Consider the following 19,031-nt stretch of genomic DNA (forward strand, 5'->3'; position numbering starts at 1 on the left):
AGATGGAGCTCAACAGTGAAGCAGACTGCTACTAACCAGCCAGAAGGAGCTCAACAGTGAAGCAGACTGCTACTAACTAGCCAGATGGAGCTCAACAGTGAAGCAGACTGCTACTAACTAGTCAGATGGAGCTCAACAGTGAAGCAGACTGCTACTAACTAGTCAGATGGAGCTCAACAGTGAAGCAGACTGCTAACTAACTAGTCAGAAGGAGCTCAACAGTGAAGCAGACTGCTACTAACTAGCCAGATGGAGCTCAACAGTGAAGCAGACTGCTAACTAACTAGCCAGATGGAGCTCAACAGTGAAGCATATTACTACTAACTAGCCAGATGGAGCTCAACAGTGAAGCAGACTGCTAACTAACTAGCCAGATGGAGCTCAACAGTGAAGCAGACTGCTACTAACTAGCCAGATGGAGCTCAACAGTGAAGCAGACTGCTAACTAACTAGCCAGATGGAGCTCAACAGTGAAGCAGACTGCTAACTAACTAGCCAGATGGAGCTCAACAGTGAAGCAGACTGCTACTAACTAGCCAGATGGAGCTCAACAGTGAAGCAGACTGCTACTAACTAGCCAGATGGAGCTCAACAGTGAAGCAGACTGCTAACTAACTAGCCAGATGGAGCTCAACAGTGAAGCAGACTGCTAACTAACTAGCCAGATGGAGCTCAACAGTGAAGCAGACTGCTACTAACTAGCCAGATGGAGCTCAACAGTGAAGCAGACTGCTAACTAACTAGCCAGATGGAGCTCAACAGTGAAGCAGACTGCTACTAACTAGCCAGATGGAGCTCAACAGTGAAGCAGACTGCTAACTAACTAGTCAGATGGAGCTCAACAGTGAAGCAGACTGCTAACTAACTAGCCAGATGGAGCTCAACAGTGAAGCAGACTGCTACTAGTCAGATGGAGCTCAACAGTGAAGCAGACTGCTACTAACTAGCCAGATGGAGCTCAACAGTGAAGCAGACTGCTACTAACTAGCCAGATGGAGCTCAACAGTGAAGCAGACTGCTACTAACTAGTCAGATGGAGCTCAACAGTGAAGCAGACTGCTACTAACTAGCCAGATGGAGCTCAACAGTGAAGCAGACTGCTAACTAACTAGCCAGATGGAGCTCAACAGTGAAGCAGACTGCTAACTAACTAGCCAGATGGAGCTCAACAGTGAAGCAGACTGCTAACTAACTAGCCAGATGGAGCTCAACAGTGAAGCAGACTGCTAACTAACTAGTCAGATGGAGCTCAACAGTGAAGCATATTACTACTAACTAGCCAGATGGAGCTCAACAGTGAAGCAGACTGCTAACTAACTAGCCAGATGGAGCTCAACAGTGAAGCAGACTGCTAACTAACTAGCCAGATGGAGCTCAACAGTGAAGCAGACTGCTACTAACTAGTCAGATGGAGCTCAACAGTGAAGCAGACTGCTAACTAACTAGTCAGAAGTCTTCGTCAGTACTTACACATGTTTATGTTCCTGTGTCTCTGTCCCAGCAGAAGGTGATGGGCGTGCGGGAGCGTCTGATTGGTCAACAGAGGGACACCCAGTCCTCCCTGGAGCGTCTCAAGGCTCTGATTCGTCTGATCCAAAGAGACCAGATGATCCAGGTTACCATGACAGCCACCGCCACCACCACCGGAGTGTCCCTGCTCTCCCTGCCCTGGATCAAACCCTCCGGCGCCGCCACACACACAGTGCCCCCTGCTGGACCGTCTATGCTACTGCAGCAGAAGTCTCAGACACAGAGCCAGGCTCAGGGCAATGTCTGAGCTCTAGGAGTACCACCCCAGCCCATCAGGGGGCCACAGTTCACAGTCCAAGGTTGCGCCACAAATGGCACTCTATTCCCTATATACTGTAGAACTTTTAATAAACAGACCCATAGGGGAAGTTTCAAATACATGTCCATTTGACATCAGAGCTCTGGTCTAAAGTAGTGTACTATATAGGGAATAGGGCTCTGTCTATAGTAGTGTACTATATAGGGAATAGGGCTCTGGTCTAAAGTAGTGTAATAAATAGGAAATAGGGCTCTGGTCTAAAGTAGTGCACTATATAGGGAATAGGGCTCTGGTTTATAGTAGTGCACTATATAGGGAATAGGGCTCTGGTCTAAAGTAGTGCACTATATAGGGAATAGGGTTCTGGTCTATAGTAGTGCACTATATAGGGGGGAATTAGGGCTTTGGTCTAAAGTAGTGCACTACATAGGGAATAGGGTGCCATTTGGGACTTAGACGAAGTATCCATGCCACGTGGCCACCTGTCACAGAGACATTGAAGACAGCGGGTTTTTTTTTAAGAAGAAGTAGAAGAAGTAGAAGTCAGAGACTCCATTGAAACCATTGAATATCAGTGAACCGTACGGTTGAAGAGCTGGAGGGGGATGAACGAGAAACACACAAAAAAAAAACCACATCTTCCTTTTCACTACATTTCATGATAAGTATTTTTTAAACCCAACACCTACAGTGCTTACGAGATTTATTTTATTTATAGTTTTTTATTTTTTTGTGGTATTTATTATTGTAATTATCAATGTTTCCTGGCCTTAATGTATTTACTCTGACTGTAAAGAAGCTCGATCACAGTGCTGCAAAATCAAATAGGTATTTTCTGTGTGGCCGAAAAATATTTTAGATTTTTTTTTATTTTATAAACCGGTATAATATTTGTTCTGCATATAGAGAGAGAGAGAGAGAGAGACAACACTAGCGTAGTTAGTTACAAATGAACAATGGATATTAAGAAGTGGGGACAAAGGACTGCTATAAATGAGAGTACAGTGAACAACATTTTGCCATAATTATCAGGTGATTACGGGGGAAAAGGGAGAGAAGTTTTCATTGTGTATGTACGGAAGAAAAGCACATGCAAGCCTTCAAAAACAACAACAAAAAAACAAGAGAATCAATTTTTTTTTCTCTCTCAGTATTAGTATATAGTTTAAAGAGAGAGAGAAAAAGTATTTATAGACGACTACAGAATTTAGTCTTTCTTAGGGGAGAGTTGAGTATTTTCATGCTGTTGATGACTTAGTTTGAGTATTGAGGAGTATTGATGGAAGGGATCTATCGTTGTATATAGGTTGTATAATTATCCCAGGTCCTTCTCCATGTTCCTGTTACCGGATTCACAACAACAACAACAACAACAACAACAACAACAACAACAACAACAACTACTACATCTACTACTACAACAACAACAACAACATCTACTACAACAACAACAACAACATCTACTACAACAACAACATCACTACTACAACAACAACAACAACATCTACTACTACAACAACAACAACATCTACAACTACAACATCTACAACTACAACATCTACAACAACATCTACTACAACAACAACAACAACATCTACTACAACAACAACAACATCTACTACAACAACAACAACATCTACTACAACAACAACAACATCTACAACAACAACAACAACATCTACTACAACAACAACAACAACATCTACTACAACAACAACATCAACTACAACAACAACAACAACATCTACTACAACAACAACAACAACATCTACTACAACAACAACAACAACATCTACTACAACAACAACAACATCTACTACAACAACAACAACAACAACATCTACTACAACAACAACATCTACTACAACAACAACAACAACATCTACTACAACAACAACAACAACATCTACTACAACAACAACAACAACATCTACTACAACAACAACAACATCTACTACAACAACAACAACAACAACATCTACTACAACAACAACAACATCTACTACAACAACAACAACAACAACATCTACTACAACAACAACAACAACATCTACTACAACAACAACAACAACAACTACTACAACAACAACAACAACAACAACATCTACTACAACAACAACAACATCTACAACAACAACAACAACATCTACTACAACAACAACAACAACATCTACTACAACAACAACAACAACAACATCTACTACAACAACAACAACAACATCTACTACAACAACAACATCTACTACAACAACAACAACATCTACTACAACAACAACAACATCTACTACAACAACAACAACATCTACTACAACAACAACAACAACAACATCTACTACAACAACAACAACAACAACATCTACTACAACAACAACAACAACAACAACATCTACTACAACAACATCTACAACAACAACAACAACAACAACAACAACAACAACAACATCTACTACAACAACAACAACATCTACTACAACAACAACAACAACAACATCTACTACAACAACAACAACAACATCTACTACAACAACAACATCTACTACAACAACAACAACATCTACTACAACAACAACAACATCTACTACAACAACAACAACATCTACAACAACAACATCTACAACAACAACAACAACAACAACATCTACTACAACAACAACAACATCTACTACAACAACAACAACAACATCTACTACAACAACAACAACAACATCTACTACAACAACAACAACAACATCTACTACAACAACAACAACATCTACTACAACAACAACAACATCTACTACAACAACAACAACATCTACTACAACAACAACAACAACAACATCTACTACAACAACAACAACATCTACTACAACAACAACAACAACATCTACTACAACAACAACAACAACATCTACTACAACAACATCTACTACAACAACATCTACTACAACAACAACAACAACAACTCAGAAGCGGCCATTTTGAACCATCCTGTAGTAGTCCATGTTCCTGTTACCGGATTCACAACAACAACAACCATCCTGTAGCTGTGAGATCCAAACCATTTTAAATCCTTTTCTTTTCACCACTATAGAAAAAAATATGCCAAAAAAACCCCATTACATTTAGTACTGGGACATCCTGTGTACGTATCAGATATGTCTGGCATGCTTTTTTTTATCCCTGCCTGGTTTTGTATATTTAAAAAATATATATTTTGTCGTTTTCACACTATTTGTTTAAAAAAAAAACTCTAGATGATGTTCATTATGATGACTTGACATTTGAAGAGCCTGCTGATTTCAACTGTTTCTATTGTTCTGTTTATAGTCTGTTAGATAGGTACAAATGAACTGCTTTCTAGTCTGCTAGAAGGTACAAAATGAACACTGCCTCGAGAACAACTAGAATCCAACCAGGGTTTCTTTATTCTATAGTTTAATAAACAGTCAGACACCAGTGAATGGGGGGACTGTTATATCACTCTGCAACAGCTCAGTGTTGATCTCTAGTTGGACTTCCTGCTGTCACAGGGGGTGGGGAAGAGGACTGTCATATCACTCTGCAACAGCTCAGTGTTGATCTCTAGTTTGACTTCCTGCTGTCACAGGGGGTGGGGAAGAGGACTGTCATATCACTCTGCAACAGCTCAGTGTTGATCTCTAGTTTGACTTCCTGCTGTCACAGGGGGAGAGGGAAGAGGACTGTTATATCACTCTGCACAGCTCAGTGTTGATCTCTAGTTAGACTTCCTGCTGTCACAGGGGGGTGGGGAAGAGGACTGTCATATCACTCTGCAACAGCTCAGTGTTGATCTCTAGTTAGACTCCCTGCTGTCACAGGGGGAGAGGACGGTTATATCACTCTGCAACAGCTCAGTGTTGATCTCTAGTTAGACTTCCTGCTGTCACAGGGGGACTGTCATATCACTCTGCAACAGCTCAGTGTTGATCTCTAGTTAGACTTCCTGCTGTCACAGGGGGTGGGGAAGAGGACTGTCATATCACTCTGCAACAGCTCAGTGTTGATCTCTAGTTTGACTTCCTGCTGTCACAGGGGGGAGAGGGAAGAGGACTGTTATATCACTCTGCAACAGCTCAGTGTTGATCTCTAGTTAGACTTCCTGCTGTCACAGGGGGTGGGGAAGAGGACTGTCATATCACTCTGCAACAGCTCAGTGTTGATCTCTAGTTTGACTTCCTGCTGTCACAGGGGGGGGGACTGTCATATCACTCTGCAACAGCTCAGTGTTGATCTCTAGTTAGACTTCCTGCTGTCACAGGGGGTGGGGAAGAGGACTGTCATATCACTCTGCAACAGCTCAGTGTTGATCTCTAGTTAGACTTCCTGCTGTCACAGGGGGGAGAGGACTGTCATATCACTCTGCAACAGTTCAGTGTTGATCTCGTTAGACTTCATCACGGGGGGTTCCTGATGATCAAATCAACGCTGTGTTGTGGGATCCCTCTATTCTAAAATGACACACTGAGGAACAAAAAACTAACTATGGGAATCGAGAGATAATATATCACTCTAAAGAGAGGACAACAATATTATAATCTGTATTTGTGTTGGAACCAAACTGATCAAATGAGAAGGAAAATGCAATAATTAGAAGAGACCACCAATACATATCGAATACAATACTTGTTTTCTACACAGAGACCGGAATCTATGATGTAGTGTCGAACACTTTGGGCAGGAGGTTGTTGACAGCGCTAGGACTATAGAGAGGACTGATCCAGCTGTCATCCATACCAAGCCTCAAAACACACTGAGGACATCCATACCAAGCCTCAAAACACACTGAGGACATCCATACCAAGCCTCAAAACACACTGAGGACATCCATACCAACTAACTAACATATCGACTGATCTGTCTGTCTGTCTACTGATCGATCCGTCTGTCTACTGATCGATCTGTCTGTCTACTGATCTGTCAGTCTATCTACTGATCTGTCTGTCTATCTACTGATATGTCTGTCTGTCTACTGATCTGTCTGTCTGTCTGTCTGTCTGTCTGTCTGTCTACTGATCTGTCTGTCTGTCTGTCTACTGATCTATCTGTCTGTCTGTCTACTGATCTATCTGTCTGTCTGTCTACTGATCCGTCCGTCCGTCTCTCTTTCTTTCTAATAGGTCTTTACCATTCCTTAGTCTGGTGCAACATTCAACACATATCATGAGCTCTGCCTCTTCCAACATGGAATATCACGACAGACAGAGACGAGCATCTGCACAGCATACGGTCTACCACTCTGATGGGAATCAAATCCCCAAGAGAGGGGGCTGAAAGACTGGTGCCACATCACGTTGCATCAAGGTAGAAGTTCAACCCCACACAGATCTAGGATCAGGCTCAACCCGAACTTTAACATTAGGAGAATACAGAATACATAACATAACATGACTCCAGATCAGAGGTTTTTAGTGAAGCAGCTTCTACCACCTCCGCAGTGTGCCCTTCATCCATTATCCCCATCAAGAGGTATCCCAGACTACATCACCCAGAATATCGGGAGAAACTGTGCAGTGTTTAAATACACATCTATTTTAATACACTCAGACACAACCTTTGAACAAATGATAAAAACATACATCTTTTTTTTATTATTTTATATTCTTTTTATCAACGATGAACAAATAAAAATAAGAAAATAAACATTGGGACTGTTTTTTAAAATATATTGTTTGCCAATTATGCATAGTAATGAGCTTGCAATGTTCAATGTGTTGTTTTGCCACGAGGAGGACGGAGAGGGTAAAAACAGGAGAGATGACTACACTCTTTTTTTTTTTTACATGGAAATGTCGTTTGGCTGTTATTAAAGTAGTTTTTTTTTTTCTCCCATTGGCATTGATGACAAGGGGGCTGTTCAGTGGATGGCGTGTACAGGGAAGCGTTCGTCTATTGCCAATGTAGTTGTATCTTGATGGTGATTTAAAGTTGATTGATGGACATTGGTAAATGGTTAATAAGAGTAGTCTCACTTTGTTTTCTACCAAGTTCTTATGAAAAATGGAATCATTAAATAAATAAAAATTCAAGAACAAAACACACTGGGTGGAAACGTGATCCTTTGACGTGTGTGTGTGTGTGTGTGTGTGCTGTTCCTACAGTAGGGGGCAGTATAGACCTCTACTGTTCCTACAGTAGGGGGCAGTATAGACCTCTGCTGTTCCTACAGTAGGGGGCAGTATAGACCTCTGTTACTACAGTAGGGGGCAGTATAGACCTCTGCTACTACAGTAGGGGGCAGTATAGACCTCTGCTGTTACTACAGTAGGGGGCAGTATAGACCTCTGCTACTACAGTAGGGGGCAGTATAGACCTCTGCTGTTACTACAGTAGGGGGCAGTATAGACCTCTACTGTTACTACAGTAGGGGGCAGTATAGACCTCTGTTACTACAGTAGGGGGCAGTATAGACCTCTGTTACTACAGTAGGGGCAGTATAGACCTCTGTTACTACAGTACAACGTATAGACCTCTGCTGTTCCTACAGTAGGGGCAGTATAGACCTCTGCTGTTACTACAGTAGGGGGCAGTATAGACCTCTGCTGTTCCTACAGTAGGGGGCAGTATAGACCTCTGTTACTACAGTAGAGGGCAGTATAGACCTCTGCTGTAACTACAGTAGGGGGCAGTATAGACCTCTGCTGTTCCTACAGTAGGGGGCAGTATAGACCTCTGCTACTACAGTAGGGGGCAGTATAGACCTCTGTTACTACAGTAGGGGGCAGTATAGACCTCTGTTACTACAGTAGGGGGCCGTATAGACCTCTGCTGTTCCTACAGTAGGGGGCAGTATAGACCTCTGCTGTTACTACAGTAGGGGGCAGTATAGACCTCTGCTGTTCCTACAGTAGGGGGCAGTATAGACCTCTGCTGTAACTACAGTAGGGGGCAGTATAGACCTCTGCTGTTCCTACAGTAGGGGGCAGTATAGACCTCTGCTACTACAGTAGGGGGCAGTATAGACCTCTGCTACTACAGTAGGGGGCAGTATAGACCTCTGCTGTTCCTACAGTAGGGGGCAGTATAGACCTCTGTTCCTACAGTAGGGGGCAGTATAGACCTCTGCTGTTCCTACAGTAGGGGGCAGTATAGACCTCTGCTGTTCCTACAGTAGGGGCAGTATAGACCTCTGCTGTTCCTACAGTAGGGGCAGTATAGACCTCTGCTGTTCCTACAGTAGGGGGCAGTATAGACCTCTGCTGTTCCTACAGTAGGGGGCAGTATAGACCTCTGCTGTTCCTACAGTAGGGGGCAGTATAGACCTCTACTGTTACTACAGTAGGGGGCAGTATAGACCTCTGCTGTTCCTACAGTAGGGGGCAGTATAGACCTCTGTTACTACAGTAGGGGGCAGTATAGACCTCTACTGTTCCTACAGTAGGGGGCAGTATAGACCTCTACTGTTACTACAGTAGGGGGCAGTATAGACCTCTACTGTTCCTACAGTAGGGGGCAGTATAGACCTCTACTGTTCCTACAGTAGGGGGCAGTATAGACCTCTGCTACTACAGTAGGGGGCAGTATAGACCTCTGTTACTACAGTAGGGGGCAGTATAGACCTCTGCTGTTCCTACAGTAGGGGGCAGTATAGACCTCTGCTGTTCCTACAGTAGGGGGCAGTATAGACCTCTACTGTTCCTACAGTAGGGGGCAGTATAGACCTCTGCTGTTCCTACAGTAGGGGGCAGTATAGACCTCTGCTACTACAGTAGGGGGCAGTATAGACCTCTGTTACTACAGTAGGGGGCAGTATAGACCTCTGTTCCTACAGTAGGGGCAGTATAGACAACTGCTGTTCCTACAGTAGGGGGCAGTATAGACCTCTACTGTTCCTACAGTAGGGGCAGTATAGACCTCTGTTGTTACTACAGTAGGGGGCAGTATAGACCTCTGCTGTTCCTACAGTAGGGGGCAGTATAGACTTCTGCTGTTCCTACAGTAGGGGGCAGTATAGACCTCTGCTGTTCCTACAGTAGGGGGCAGTATAGACCTCTGCTGTTCCTACAGTAGGGGGCAGTATAGACCTCTGCTGTTCCTACAGTAGGGGGCAGTATAGACCTCTGCTGTTCCTACAGTAGGGGGCAGTATAGACCTCTGTTACTACAGTAGGGGGCAGTATAGACCTCTACTGTTCCTACAGTAGGGGGCAGTATAGACCTCTACTGTTCCTACAGTAGGGGGCAGTATAGACCTCTACTGTTCCTACAGTAGGGGGCAGTATAGACCTCTACTGTTCCTACAGTAGGGGGCAGTATAGACCTCTGCTGTTCCTACAGTAGGGGGCAGTATAGACCTCTGCTGTTCCTACAGTAGGGGGCAGTATAGACCTCTGTTCCTACAGTAGGGGGCAGTATAGACCTCTGCTGTTCCTACAGTAGGGGGCAGTATAGACCTCTGCTGTTCCTACAGTAGGTGGCAGTATAGACCTCTGCTGTTACTACAGTAGGGGGCAGTATAGACCTCTGCTGTTACTACAGTAGGGGGCAGTATAGACCTCTACTGTTCCTACAGTAGGGGGCAGTATAGACCTCTGCTGTTGCTACAGTAGGGGGCAGTATAGACCTCTGCTGTTCCTACAGTAGGGGGCAGTATAGACCTCTACTGTTCCTACAGTAGGGGGCAGTATAGACCTCTGCTGTTGCTACAGTAGGGGGCAGTATAGACCTCTGCTGTTCCTACAGTAGGGGGCAGTATAGACCTCTGCTGTTCCTACAGTAGGGGGCAGTATAGACCTCTGCTGTTCCTACAGTAGGGGGCAGTATAGACCTCTGCTGTTCCTACAGTAGGGGCAGTATAGCCTCTGTTACTACAGTAGGGGGCAGTATAGACCTCTGCTGTTCCTACAGTAGGGGGCAGTATAGACCTCTGTTACTACAGTAGGGGGCAGTATAGACCTCTGCTGTTTCTACAGTAGGGGGCAGTATAGACCTCTGCTGTTCCTACAGTAGGGGGCAGTATAGACCTCTGCTGTTCCTACAGTGTTGGGGCAGTATAGACCTCTGCTGTTCCTACAGTAGGGGGCAGTATAGACCTTCTGCTGTTCCTACAGTAGGGGCAGTATAGACCTCTGCTGTTCCTACAGTAGGGGGCAGTATAGACTCTGCTGTTCCTACAGTAGGGGGCAGTATAGACCTCTGCTGTTCCTACAGTAGGGGCAGTATAGACTTCTGCTGTTCCTACAGTAGGGGGCAGTATAGACCTCTACTGTTCCTACAGTAGGGGCAGTATAGACCTCTACTGTTCCTACAGTAGGGGGCAGTATAGACCTCTACTGTTCCTACAGTAGGGGCAGTATAGACCTTCTGCTGTTCCTACAGTAGGGGGCAGTATAGACCTCTGCTGTTCCTACAGTACAGGGCAGTATAGACCTCTGCTGTTCCTACAGTAGGGGGCAGTATAGACCTCTGCTGTTCCTACAGTAGGGGGCAGTATAGACCTCTGCTGTTCCTACAGTAGGGGGCAGTATAGACCTCTGCTGTTCCTACAGTAGGGAGCAGTATAGACCTCTACTGTTCCTACAGTAGGGGGCAGTATAGACCTCTGCTGTTCCTACAGTAGGGGGCAGTATAGACCTCTGCTGTTCCTACAGTAGGGGGCAGTATAGACTTCTGCTGTTCCTACAGTAGGGGGCAGTATAGACCTCTACTGTTCCTACAGTAGGGGGCAGTATAGACCTCTACTGTTCCTACAGTAGGGGGCAGTATAGACCTCTACTGTTCCTACAGTAGGGGGCAGTATAGACCTCTGCTGTTCCTACAGTAGGGGGCAGTATAGACCTCTACTGTTCCTACAGTAGGGGGCAGTATAGACCTCTACTGTTCCTACAGTAGGGGGCAGTATAGACCTCTACTGTTCCTACAGTAGGGGGCAGTATAGACCTCTGCTGTTCCTACAGTAGGGGGCAGTATAGACCTCTGTTGTTACTACAGTAGGGGGCAGTATAGACCTCTACTGTTCCTACAGTAGGGGGCAGTATAGACCTCTGTTCCTACAGTAGGGGGCAGTATAGACCTCTGCTGTTACTACAGTAGGGGGCAGTATAGACCTCTACTGTTCCTACAGTAGGGGGCAGTATAGACCTCTGCTGTTCCTACAGTAGGGGGCAGTATAGACCTCTGTTGTTACTACAGTAGGGGGCAGTATAGACCTCTGCTGTTCCTACAGTAGGGGGCAGTATAGACCTCTGCTGTTACTACAGTAGGGGGCAGTATAGACCTCTGCTGTTCCTACAGTAGGGGGCAGTATAGACCTCTGCTGTTCCTACAGTAGGGGGCAGTATAGACCTCTGTTACTACAGTAGGGGGCAGTATAGACTTCTGCTGTTCCTACAGTAGGGGGCAGTATAGACCTCTGCTACTACAGTAGGGGGCAGTATAGACCTCTGCTGTTCCTACAGTAGGGGGCAGTATAGACCTCTGCTGTTCCTACAGTAGGGGGCAGTATAGACTTCTGCTGTTCCTACAGTAGGGGGCAGTATAGACCTCTACTGTTCCTACAGTAGGGGGCAGTATAGACCTCTACTGTTCCTACAGTAGGGGGCAGTATAGACCTCTACTGTTCCTACAGTAGGGGGCAGTATAGACCTCTGCTGTTCCTACAGTAGGGGGCAGTATAGACCTCAACTGTTCCTACAGTAGGGGCAGTATAGACCTCTACTGTTCCTACAGTAGGGGGCAGTATAGACCTCTACTGTTCCTACAGTAGGGGCAGTATAGACCTAAGACTACTGTTCCTACAGTAGGGGGCAGTATAGACCTCTACTGTTCCTACAGTAGGGGGCAGTATAGACCTCTACTGTTCCTACAGTAGGGGGCAGTATAGACTCTGCTGTTCCTACAGTAGGGGGCAGTATAGACCTCTGCTGTTCCTACAGTAGGGGGCAGTATAGACCTCTACTGTTCCTACAGTAGGGGCAGTATAGACCTCTACTGTTCCTACAGTAGGGGCAGTATAGACCTCTACTGTTCCTACAGTAGGGGCAGTATAGATCTGCTGTTCCTACAGTAGGGGGCAGTATAGACCTCTGCTGTTCCTACAGTAGGGGGCAGTATAGAAATCTACTGTTCCTACAGTAGGGGGCAGTATAGACCTCTGCTGTTCCTACATAGGGGGCAGTATAGACTGTTACTACAGTAGGGGCAGTATAGACCTCTACTGTTCCTACAGTAGGGGGCAGTATAGACCTCTACTGTTCCTACAGTAGGGGGCAGTATAGACCTCTACTGTTCCTACAGTAGGGGGCAGTATAGACCTCTGCTGTTCCTACAGTAGGGGGCAGTATAGACCTCTGCTGTTCCTACAGTAGGGGGCAGTATAGACCTCTGTTACTACAGTAGGGGGCAGTATAGACCTCTACTGTTCCTACAGTAGGGGGCAGTATAGACCTCTACTGTTCCTACAGTAGGGGGCAGTATAGACCTCTGTTCCTACAGTAGGGGGCAGTATAGACCTCTGCTGTTCTTACAGTAGGGGGCAGTATAGACTTCTACTGTTCCTACAGTAGGGGGCAGTATAGACCTCTACTGTTCCTACAGTAGGGGGCAGTATAGACCTCTACTGTTCCTACAGTAGGGGGCAGTATAGACCTCTGCTGTTCCTACAGTAGGGGGCAGTATAGACCTCTACTGTTCCTACAGTAGGGGGCAGTATAGACCTCTACTGTTCCTACAGTAGGGGGCAGTATAGACCTCTACTGTTCCTACAGTAGGGGGCAGTATAGACCTCTACTGTTCCTACAGTAGGGGGCAGTATAGACCTCTACTGTTCCTACAGTAGGGGGCAGTATAGACCTCTGCTACTACAGTAGGGGGCAGTATAGACCTCTGCTGTTCCTACAGTAGGGGGCAGTATAGACCTCTACTACTACAGTAGGGGGCAGTATAGACCTCTGCTGTTCCTACAGTAGGGGGCAGTATAGACCTCTACTGTTCCTACAGTAGGGGGCAGTATAGACCTCTACTGTTCCTACAGTAGGGGGCAGTATAGACCTCTGCTACTACAGTAGGGGGCAGTATAGACCTCTGCTGTTCCTACAGTAGGGGGCAGTATAGACCTCTGCTACTACAGTAGGGGGCAGTATAGACCTCTGCTGTTCCTACAGTAGGGGGCAGTATAGACTTCTGCTGTTCCTACAGTAGGGGGCAGTATAGACCTCTGCTGTAACTACAGTAGGGGGCAGTATAGACCTCTGCTGTTCCTACAGTAGGGGGCAGTATAGACTTCTGCTGTTCCTACAGTAGGGGGCAGTATAGACCTCTGCTGTTACTACAGTAGGGGGCAGTATAGACCTCTGCTGTTCCTACAGTAGGGGGCAGTATAGACTTCTGCTGTTCCTACAGTAGGGGGCAGTATAGACCTCTGCTGTTCCTACAGTAGGGGGCAGTATAGACTTCTGCTGTTCCTACAGTAGGGGGCAGTATAGACCTCTGCTGTTACTACAGTAGGGGGCAGTATAGACCTCTGCTGTTACTAGCTTTTGTTTCGTCCATCATTAAACAAATCAGATCAAACATTAAATATACATTACATACTGTATATAGAAGGCAGTGGGCATTCCATGGATAGTGACTGATAGTTAATGTTCCTATATACTCAATAAGACCAGCAGGCTAATGTTCCTATAGACTCAGTAAAACCAGCAGGCTAATGTTCCTATCGACTCAGTAAGACCAGCAGGCTAATGTTCCTATAGACTCAGTAAGGCCAGCAGGCTAATGTTCCTATAGACTCAGTAAGACCAGCAGGCTAATGTTCCTATAGACTCAGTAAGACCAGCAGGCTAATGTTCCTATAGACTCAGTAAGACCAGCAGGCTAATGTTCCTATAGACTCAGTAAGACCAGCAGGCTAATGTTCCTATAGACTCAGTAAAACCAGCAGGCTAATGTTCCTATAGACTCAGTAAGACCAGCAGGCTAATGTTCCTATAGACTCAGTAAGACCAGCAGGCTAATGTTCCTATAGACTCAGTAAGACCAGCAGGCTAATGTTCCTATAGACTCAGTAAGACCAGCAGGCTAATGTTCCTATAGACCCAGTAAGACCAGCAGGCTAATGTTCCTATAGACTCAGTAAGACCAGCAGGCTAATGTTCCTATAGACTCAGTAAGACCAGCAGGCTAATGTTCCTATAGACTCAGTAAGACCAGCAGGCTAATGTTCCTATAGACTCAGTAAGACCAGCAGGCTAATGTTCCTATAGACTCAGTAAGACCAGCAGGCTAATGTTCCTATCGACTCAGTAAGACCAGCAGGCTAATGTTCCTATAGACTCAGTAAGACCAGCAGGCTAATGTTCCTATAGACCCAGTAAGACCAGCAGGCTAATGTTCCTATAGACTCAGTAAGACCAGCAGGCTAATGTTCCTATAGACTCAGTAAAACCAGCAGGCTAATGTTCCTATAGACTCAGTAAGACCAGCAGGCTAATGTTCCTATAGACCCAGTAAGACCAGCAGGCTAATGTTCCTATAGACTCAGTAAGACCAGCAGGCTAATGTTCCTATAGACTCAGTAAGACCAGCAGGCTAATGTTCCTATAGACTCAGTAAGACCAGCAGGCTAATGTTCCTATAGACTCAGTAAGGCCAGCAGGCTAATGTTCCTATAGACTCAGTAAGACCAGCAGGCTAATGTTCCTATAGACTCAGTAAGACCAGCAGGCTAATGTTCCTATAGACTCAGTAAGACCAGCAGGCTAATGTTCCTATAGACCAGTAAGACCAGCAGGCTAATGTTCCTATCGACTCAGTAAGACCAGCAGGCTAATGTTCCTATAGACTCAGTAAGACCAGCAGGCTAATGTTCCTATAGACCCAGTAAGACCAGCAGGCTAATGTTCCTATAGACTCAGTAAGACCAGCAGGCTAATGTTCCTATAGACTCAGTAAGACCAGCAGGCTAATGTTCCTATAGACTCAGTAAGACCAGCAGGCTAATGTTCCTATATACCCAGTAAGACCAGCAGGCTAATGTTCCTATAGACTCAGTAAGACCAGCAGGCTAATGTTCCTATAGACTCAGTAAGACCAGCAGGCTAATGTTCCTATAGACTCAGTAAGACCAGCAGGCTAATGTTCCTATAGACTCAGTAAGACCAGCAGGCTAATGTTCCTATAGACTCAGTAAGACCAGCAGGCTAATGTTCCTATAGACTCAGTAAGACCAGCAGGCTAATGTTCCTATAGACTCAGTAAGACCAGCAGGCTAATGTTCCTATAGACCCAGTAAGACCAGCAGGCTAATGTTCCTATAGACTCAGTAAGACCAGCAGGCTAATGTTCCTATAGACTCAGTAAAACCAGCAGGCTAATGTTCCTATAGACTCAGTAAGACCAGCAGGCTAATGTTCCTATAGACCCAGTAAGACCAGCAGGCTAATGTTCCTATAGACTCAGTAAGACCAGCAGGCTAATGTTCCTATAGACTCAGTAAGACCAGCAGGCTAATGTTCCTATAGACTCAGTAAGACCAGCAGGCTAATGTTCCTATAGACTCAGTAAGGCCAGCAGGCTAATGTTCCTATAGACTCAGTAAGACCAGCAGGCTAATGTTCCTATAGACTCAGTAAGACCAGCAGGCTAATGTTCCTATAGACTCAGTAAGACCAGCAGGCTAATGTTCCTATAGACCGAGTAAGACCAGCAGGCTAATGTTCCTATAGACTCAGTAAGACCAGCAGGCTAATGTTCCTATAGACTCAGTAAGACCAGCAGGCTAATGTTCCTATAGACTCAGTAAGACCAGCAGGCTAATGTTCCTATAGACTCAGTAAGACCAGCAGGCTAATGTTCCTATAGACTCAGTAAGACCAGCAGGCTAATGTTCCTATAGACTCAGTAAGACCAGCAGGCTAATGTTCCTATAGACTCAGTAAGACCAGCAGGCTAATGTTCCTATAGACTCAGTAAGACCAGCAGGCTAATGTTCCTATAGACTCAGTAAGACCAGCAGGCTAATGTTCCTATAGACTCAGTAAGACCAGCAGGCTAATGTTCCTATAGACTCAGTAAGACCAGCAGGCTAATGTTCCTATAGACTCAGTAAGACCAGCAGGCTAATGTTCCTATAGACTCAGTAAGACCAGCAGGCTAATGTTCCTATAGACTCAGTAAGACCAGCAGGCTAATGTTCCTATAGACTCAGTAAGACCAGCAGGCTAATGTTCCTATAGACTCAGTAAAACCAGCAGGCTAATGTTCCTATAGACTCAGTAAGACCAGCAGGCTAATGTTCCTATAGACTCAGTAAGACCAGCAGGCTAATGTTCCTATAGACTCAGTAAGACCAGCAGGCTAACGTCTTTTTTACATTTTTTTTTAAATGTATGTTTTATTTCTTTATTTCTTATAATTATTACATTTTTTATTGGTATGTAACTGTTATGAAAGTTGTATTGTCAATTTGGTTTTGTATCTAAACGCCACTTTAAATGTGTACATGACACTGCAACAACATTTCCCCATGGGGACAATAAAGTCAGGAAGTTGTGTACCAAAACAAACTGGATTATGTGACAGGAGAAAGAAAAGGAACAGATTTGGGAGCCATCTTGTTTCAGCAGCAACAGGTGGTTGGGGACGTTCTTCAAAACAGGTCGTCCCAGTAGACAATCACAGCATGTCTGTTTTGCTGGGTTGAGTTGCTCAGTGTTGGGCTGTGCCGTGGAGCCTGTCCGTACGGTGGTGGGCTGGTATCGGCTGGTACCGGGCTGGTATCAGAGCTGGTACCGGGGCTGGTATCAGAGCTGGTACAGGGGCTGGTATCAGAGCTGGTACAGGGGCTGGTATCAGAGCTGGTACAGGGCTGGTAGTTGTATCGGGGCTCGAGCTGGTACAGGGGCTGGCTGGTATCAGAGCTGGTACAGGGGCTGGTATCAGAGCTGGTACATCAGGGGCTGGTATCAGGCTGGTATCAGGGGCTGGTATCAGAGCTGGTACATCGGGGCTGGTATCAGGGCTGGTATCAGGGGCTGGTATCAGGGCTGGTACAGGGGCTGGTATCAGAGCTGGTACAGGGGCTGGTATCAGAGCTGGTACAGGGGCTGGTATCAGAGCTGGTATCAGGGGCTGGTATCAGGTGGTATCGGGGCTGGTATCAGGTATGGTATCGGGCTGGTATCAGGTGGTATCGGGGCTGGTATCAGGTGGTATCGGGGCTGGTATCAGGGGGGCTGGTATCAGGTGGTACCAGGTGGTATCGGGCTGGTATCAGACCGGGCTGGTACCGGGCTGGTATCAGGTGGAGCTGGTACAGGGCTGGTATCAGTAGCTGGTATCATCGGGGCTGGTATCAGAGCTGGTACAGGGGCTGGTATCATCGGGGCTGGTACAGGGGCTGGTATCAGGCTGGTACAGGGGCTGGTATCAGTATCGGGGCTGGTATCAGGGGCTGGTATCAGATCGGGGCTGGTATCAGGGGCTGGTATCAGGGCTGGTATCATCGGGGGCTGGTATCAGGTGGTATCGGGGCTGGATCGGGGCTGGTATCAGGTGGTACAGGGGCTGGTATCAGGCTGGTATCAGGGGCTGGTATCAGGCTGGTATCGGGGCTGGTATCAGGTGGTATCGGGCTGGTATCAGGTGGTATCGGGGCTGGTATCGGGCTGGTATCAGGTGGTATCGGGCTGGTATCAGTATCGGGGCTGGTATCGGGGCTGGTATCAGATCGGGCTGGTATCAGGGGCTGGTATCATCGGGGCTGGTATCAGGGGCTGGTATCAGTATCAGGTGGTATCGGGGCAGGGGTGGTATCGGGGCTGGTATCATCGGGGTGGTATCGGGGCTGGTATCGGGCTGGTATCAGGTGGTATCAGGGGCTGGTATCAGGCTGGTATCGGGGCTGGTATCAGCTGGTCATCGGGCTGGTATCAGGGCTGGTATCATCGGGGCTGGTATCAGGTGGTATCGGGCTGGTATCGGGCTGGTATCGGGCTGGTATCGGGCTGGTATCAGGTGGTATCGGGCTGGTATCAGGTGGGGCTGGTATCAGTATCGGGGGCTGGTATCAGGTGGGGCAGGTGGTATCATTGGGGCTGGTGGTATCAGGGGGCTGGTATCAGGTGGTATCAGGTGGTATCGGGCTGGTATCAGGTGGTATCGGGGCTGGTATCAGGTGGGGCTGGTATCAGGTGGTATCGGGCTGGTATCAGGTGGTATCAGGCTGGTATCGGGGTATCAGGTGGTATCGGGCTGGTATCAGGTGGTATCGGGGCTGGTATCAGGTGGTGGTATCGGGCTGGTAT

General features: G+C 46.3%; 1 protein-coding gene and 1 long non-coding RNA gene across 15 annotated transcripts in view; one reads left to right on the forward strand and one right to left on the reverse strand.

Moving 5' to 3' along the window:
* Positions 1–2,785, forward strand: part of LOC127928911 (PHD finger protein 21B-like) — a 39,758-nt gene extending 36,973 nt beyond the window's left edge. Inside the window, exon 8 of the mRNA XM_052516500.1 lies at positions 1,505–2,785. Coding sequence (XP_052372460.1) covers positions 1,505–1,777 — 273 coding nt within the window. The 3' untranslated portion in view covers positions 1,778–2,785. The remainder of the gene's footprint in view (positions 1–1,504) is intronic.
* Positions 2,786–11,355: 8,570 nt separating this feature from the next.
* LOC127928910 (uncharacterized) lies at positions 11,356–15,489 on the reverse strand. Of its 14 annotated transcripts, none has more exons than XR_008132756.1 (3): positions 14,247–15,489; positions 13,907–13,940; positions 11,356–11,429 (listed from the first exon to the last, which is right to left on the reverse strand). It is a non-coding gene; the product is annotated as an uncharacterized LOC127928910 (long non-coding RNA). The 14 variants fall into 14 exon arrangements; XR_008132757.1 differs by lacking the exon at positions 13,907–13,940 and adding an exon at positions 14,009–14,042; XR_008132750.1 differs by lacking the exon at positions 13,907–13,940 and adding an exon at positions 14,111–14,144.
* Positions 15,490–19,031: the final 3,542 nt, after the last annotated feature.

The sequence above is a fragment of the Oncorhynchus keta genome, unplaced genomic scaffold (genome assembly GCF_023373465.1).
Source record: "Oncorhynchus keta strain PuntledgeMale-10-30-2019 unplaced genomic scaffold, Oket_V2 Un_scaffold_4875_pilon_pilon, whole genome shotgun sequence".
Lineage (NCBI taxonomy): Eukaryota > Metazoa > Chordata > Actinopteri > Salmoniformes > Salmonidae > Oncorhynchus > Oncorhynchus keta.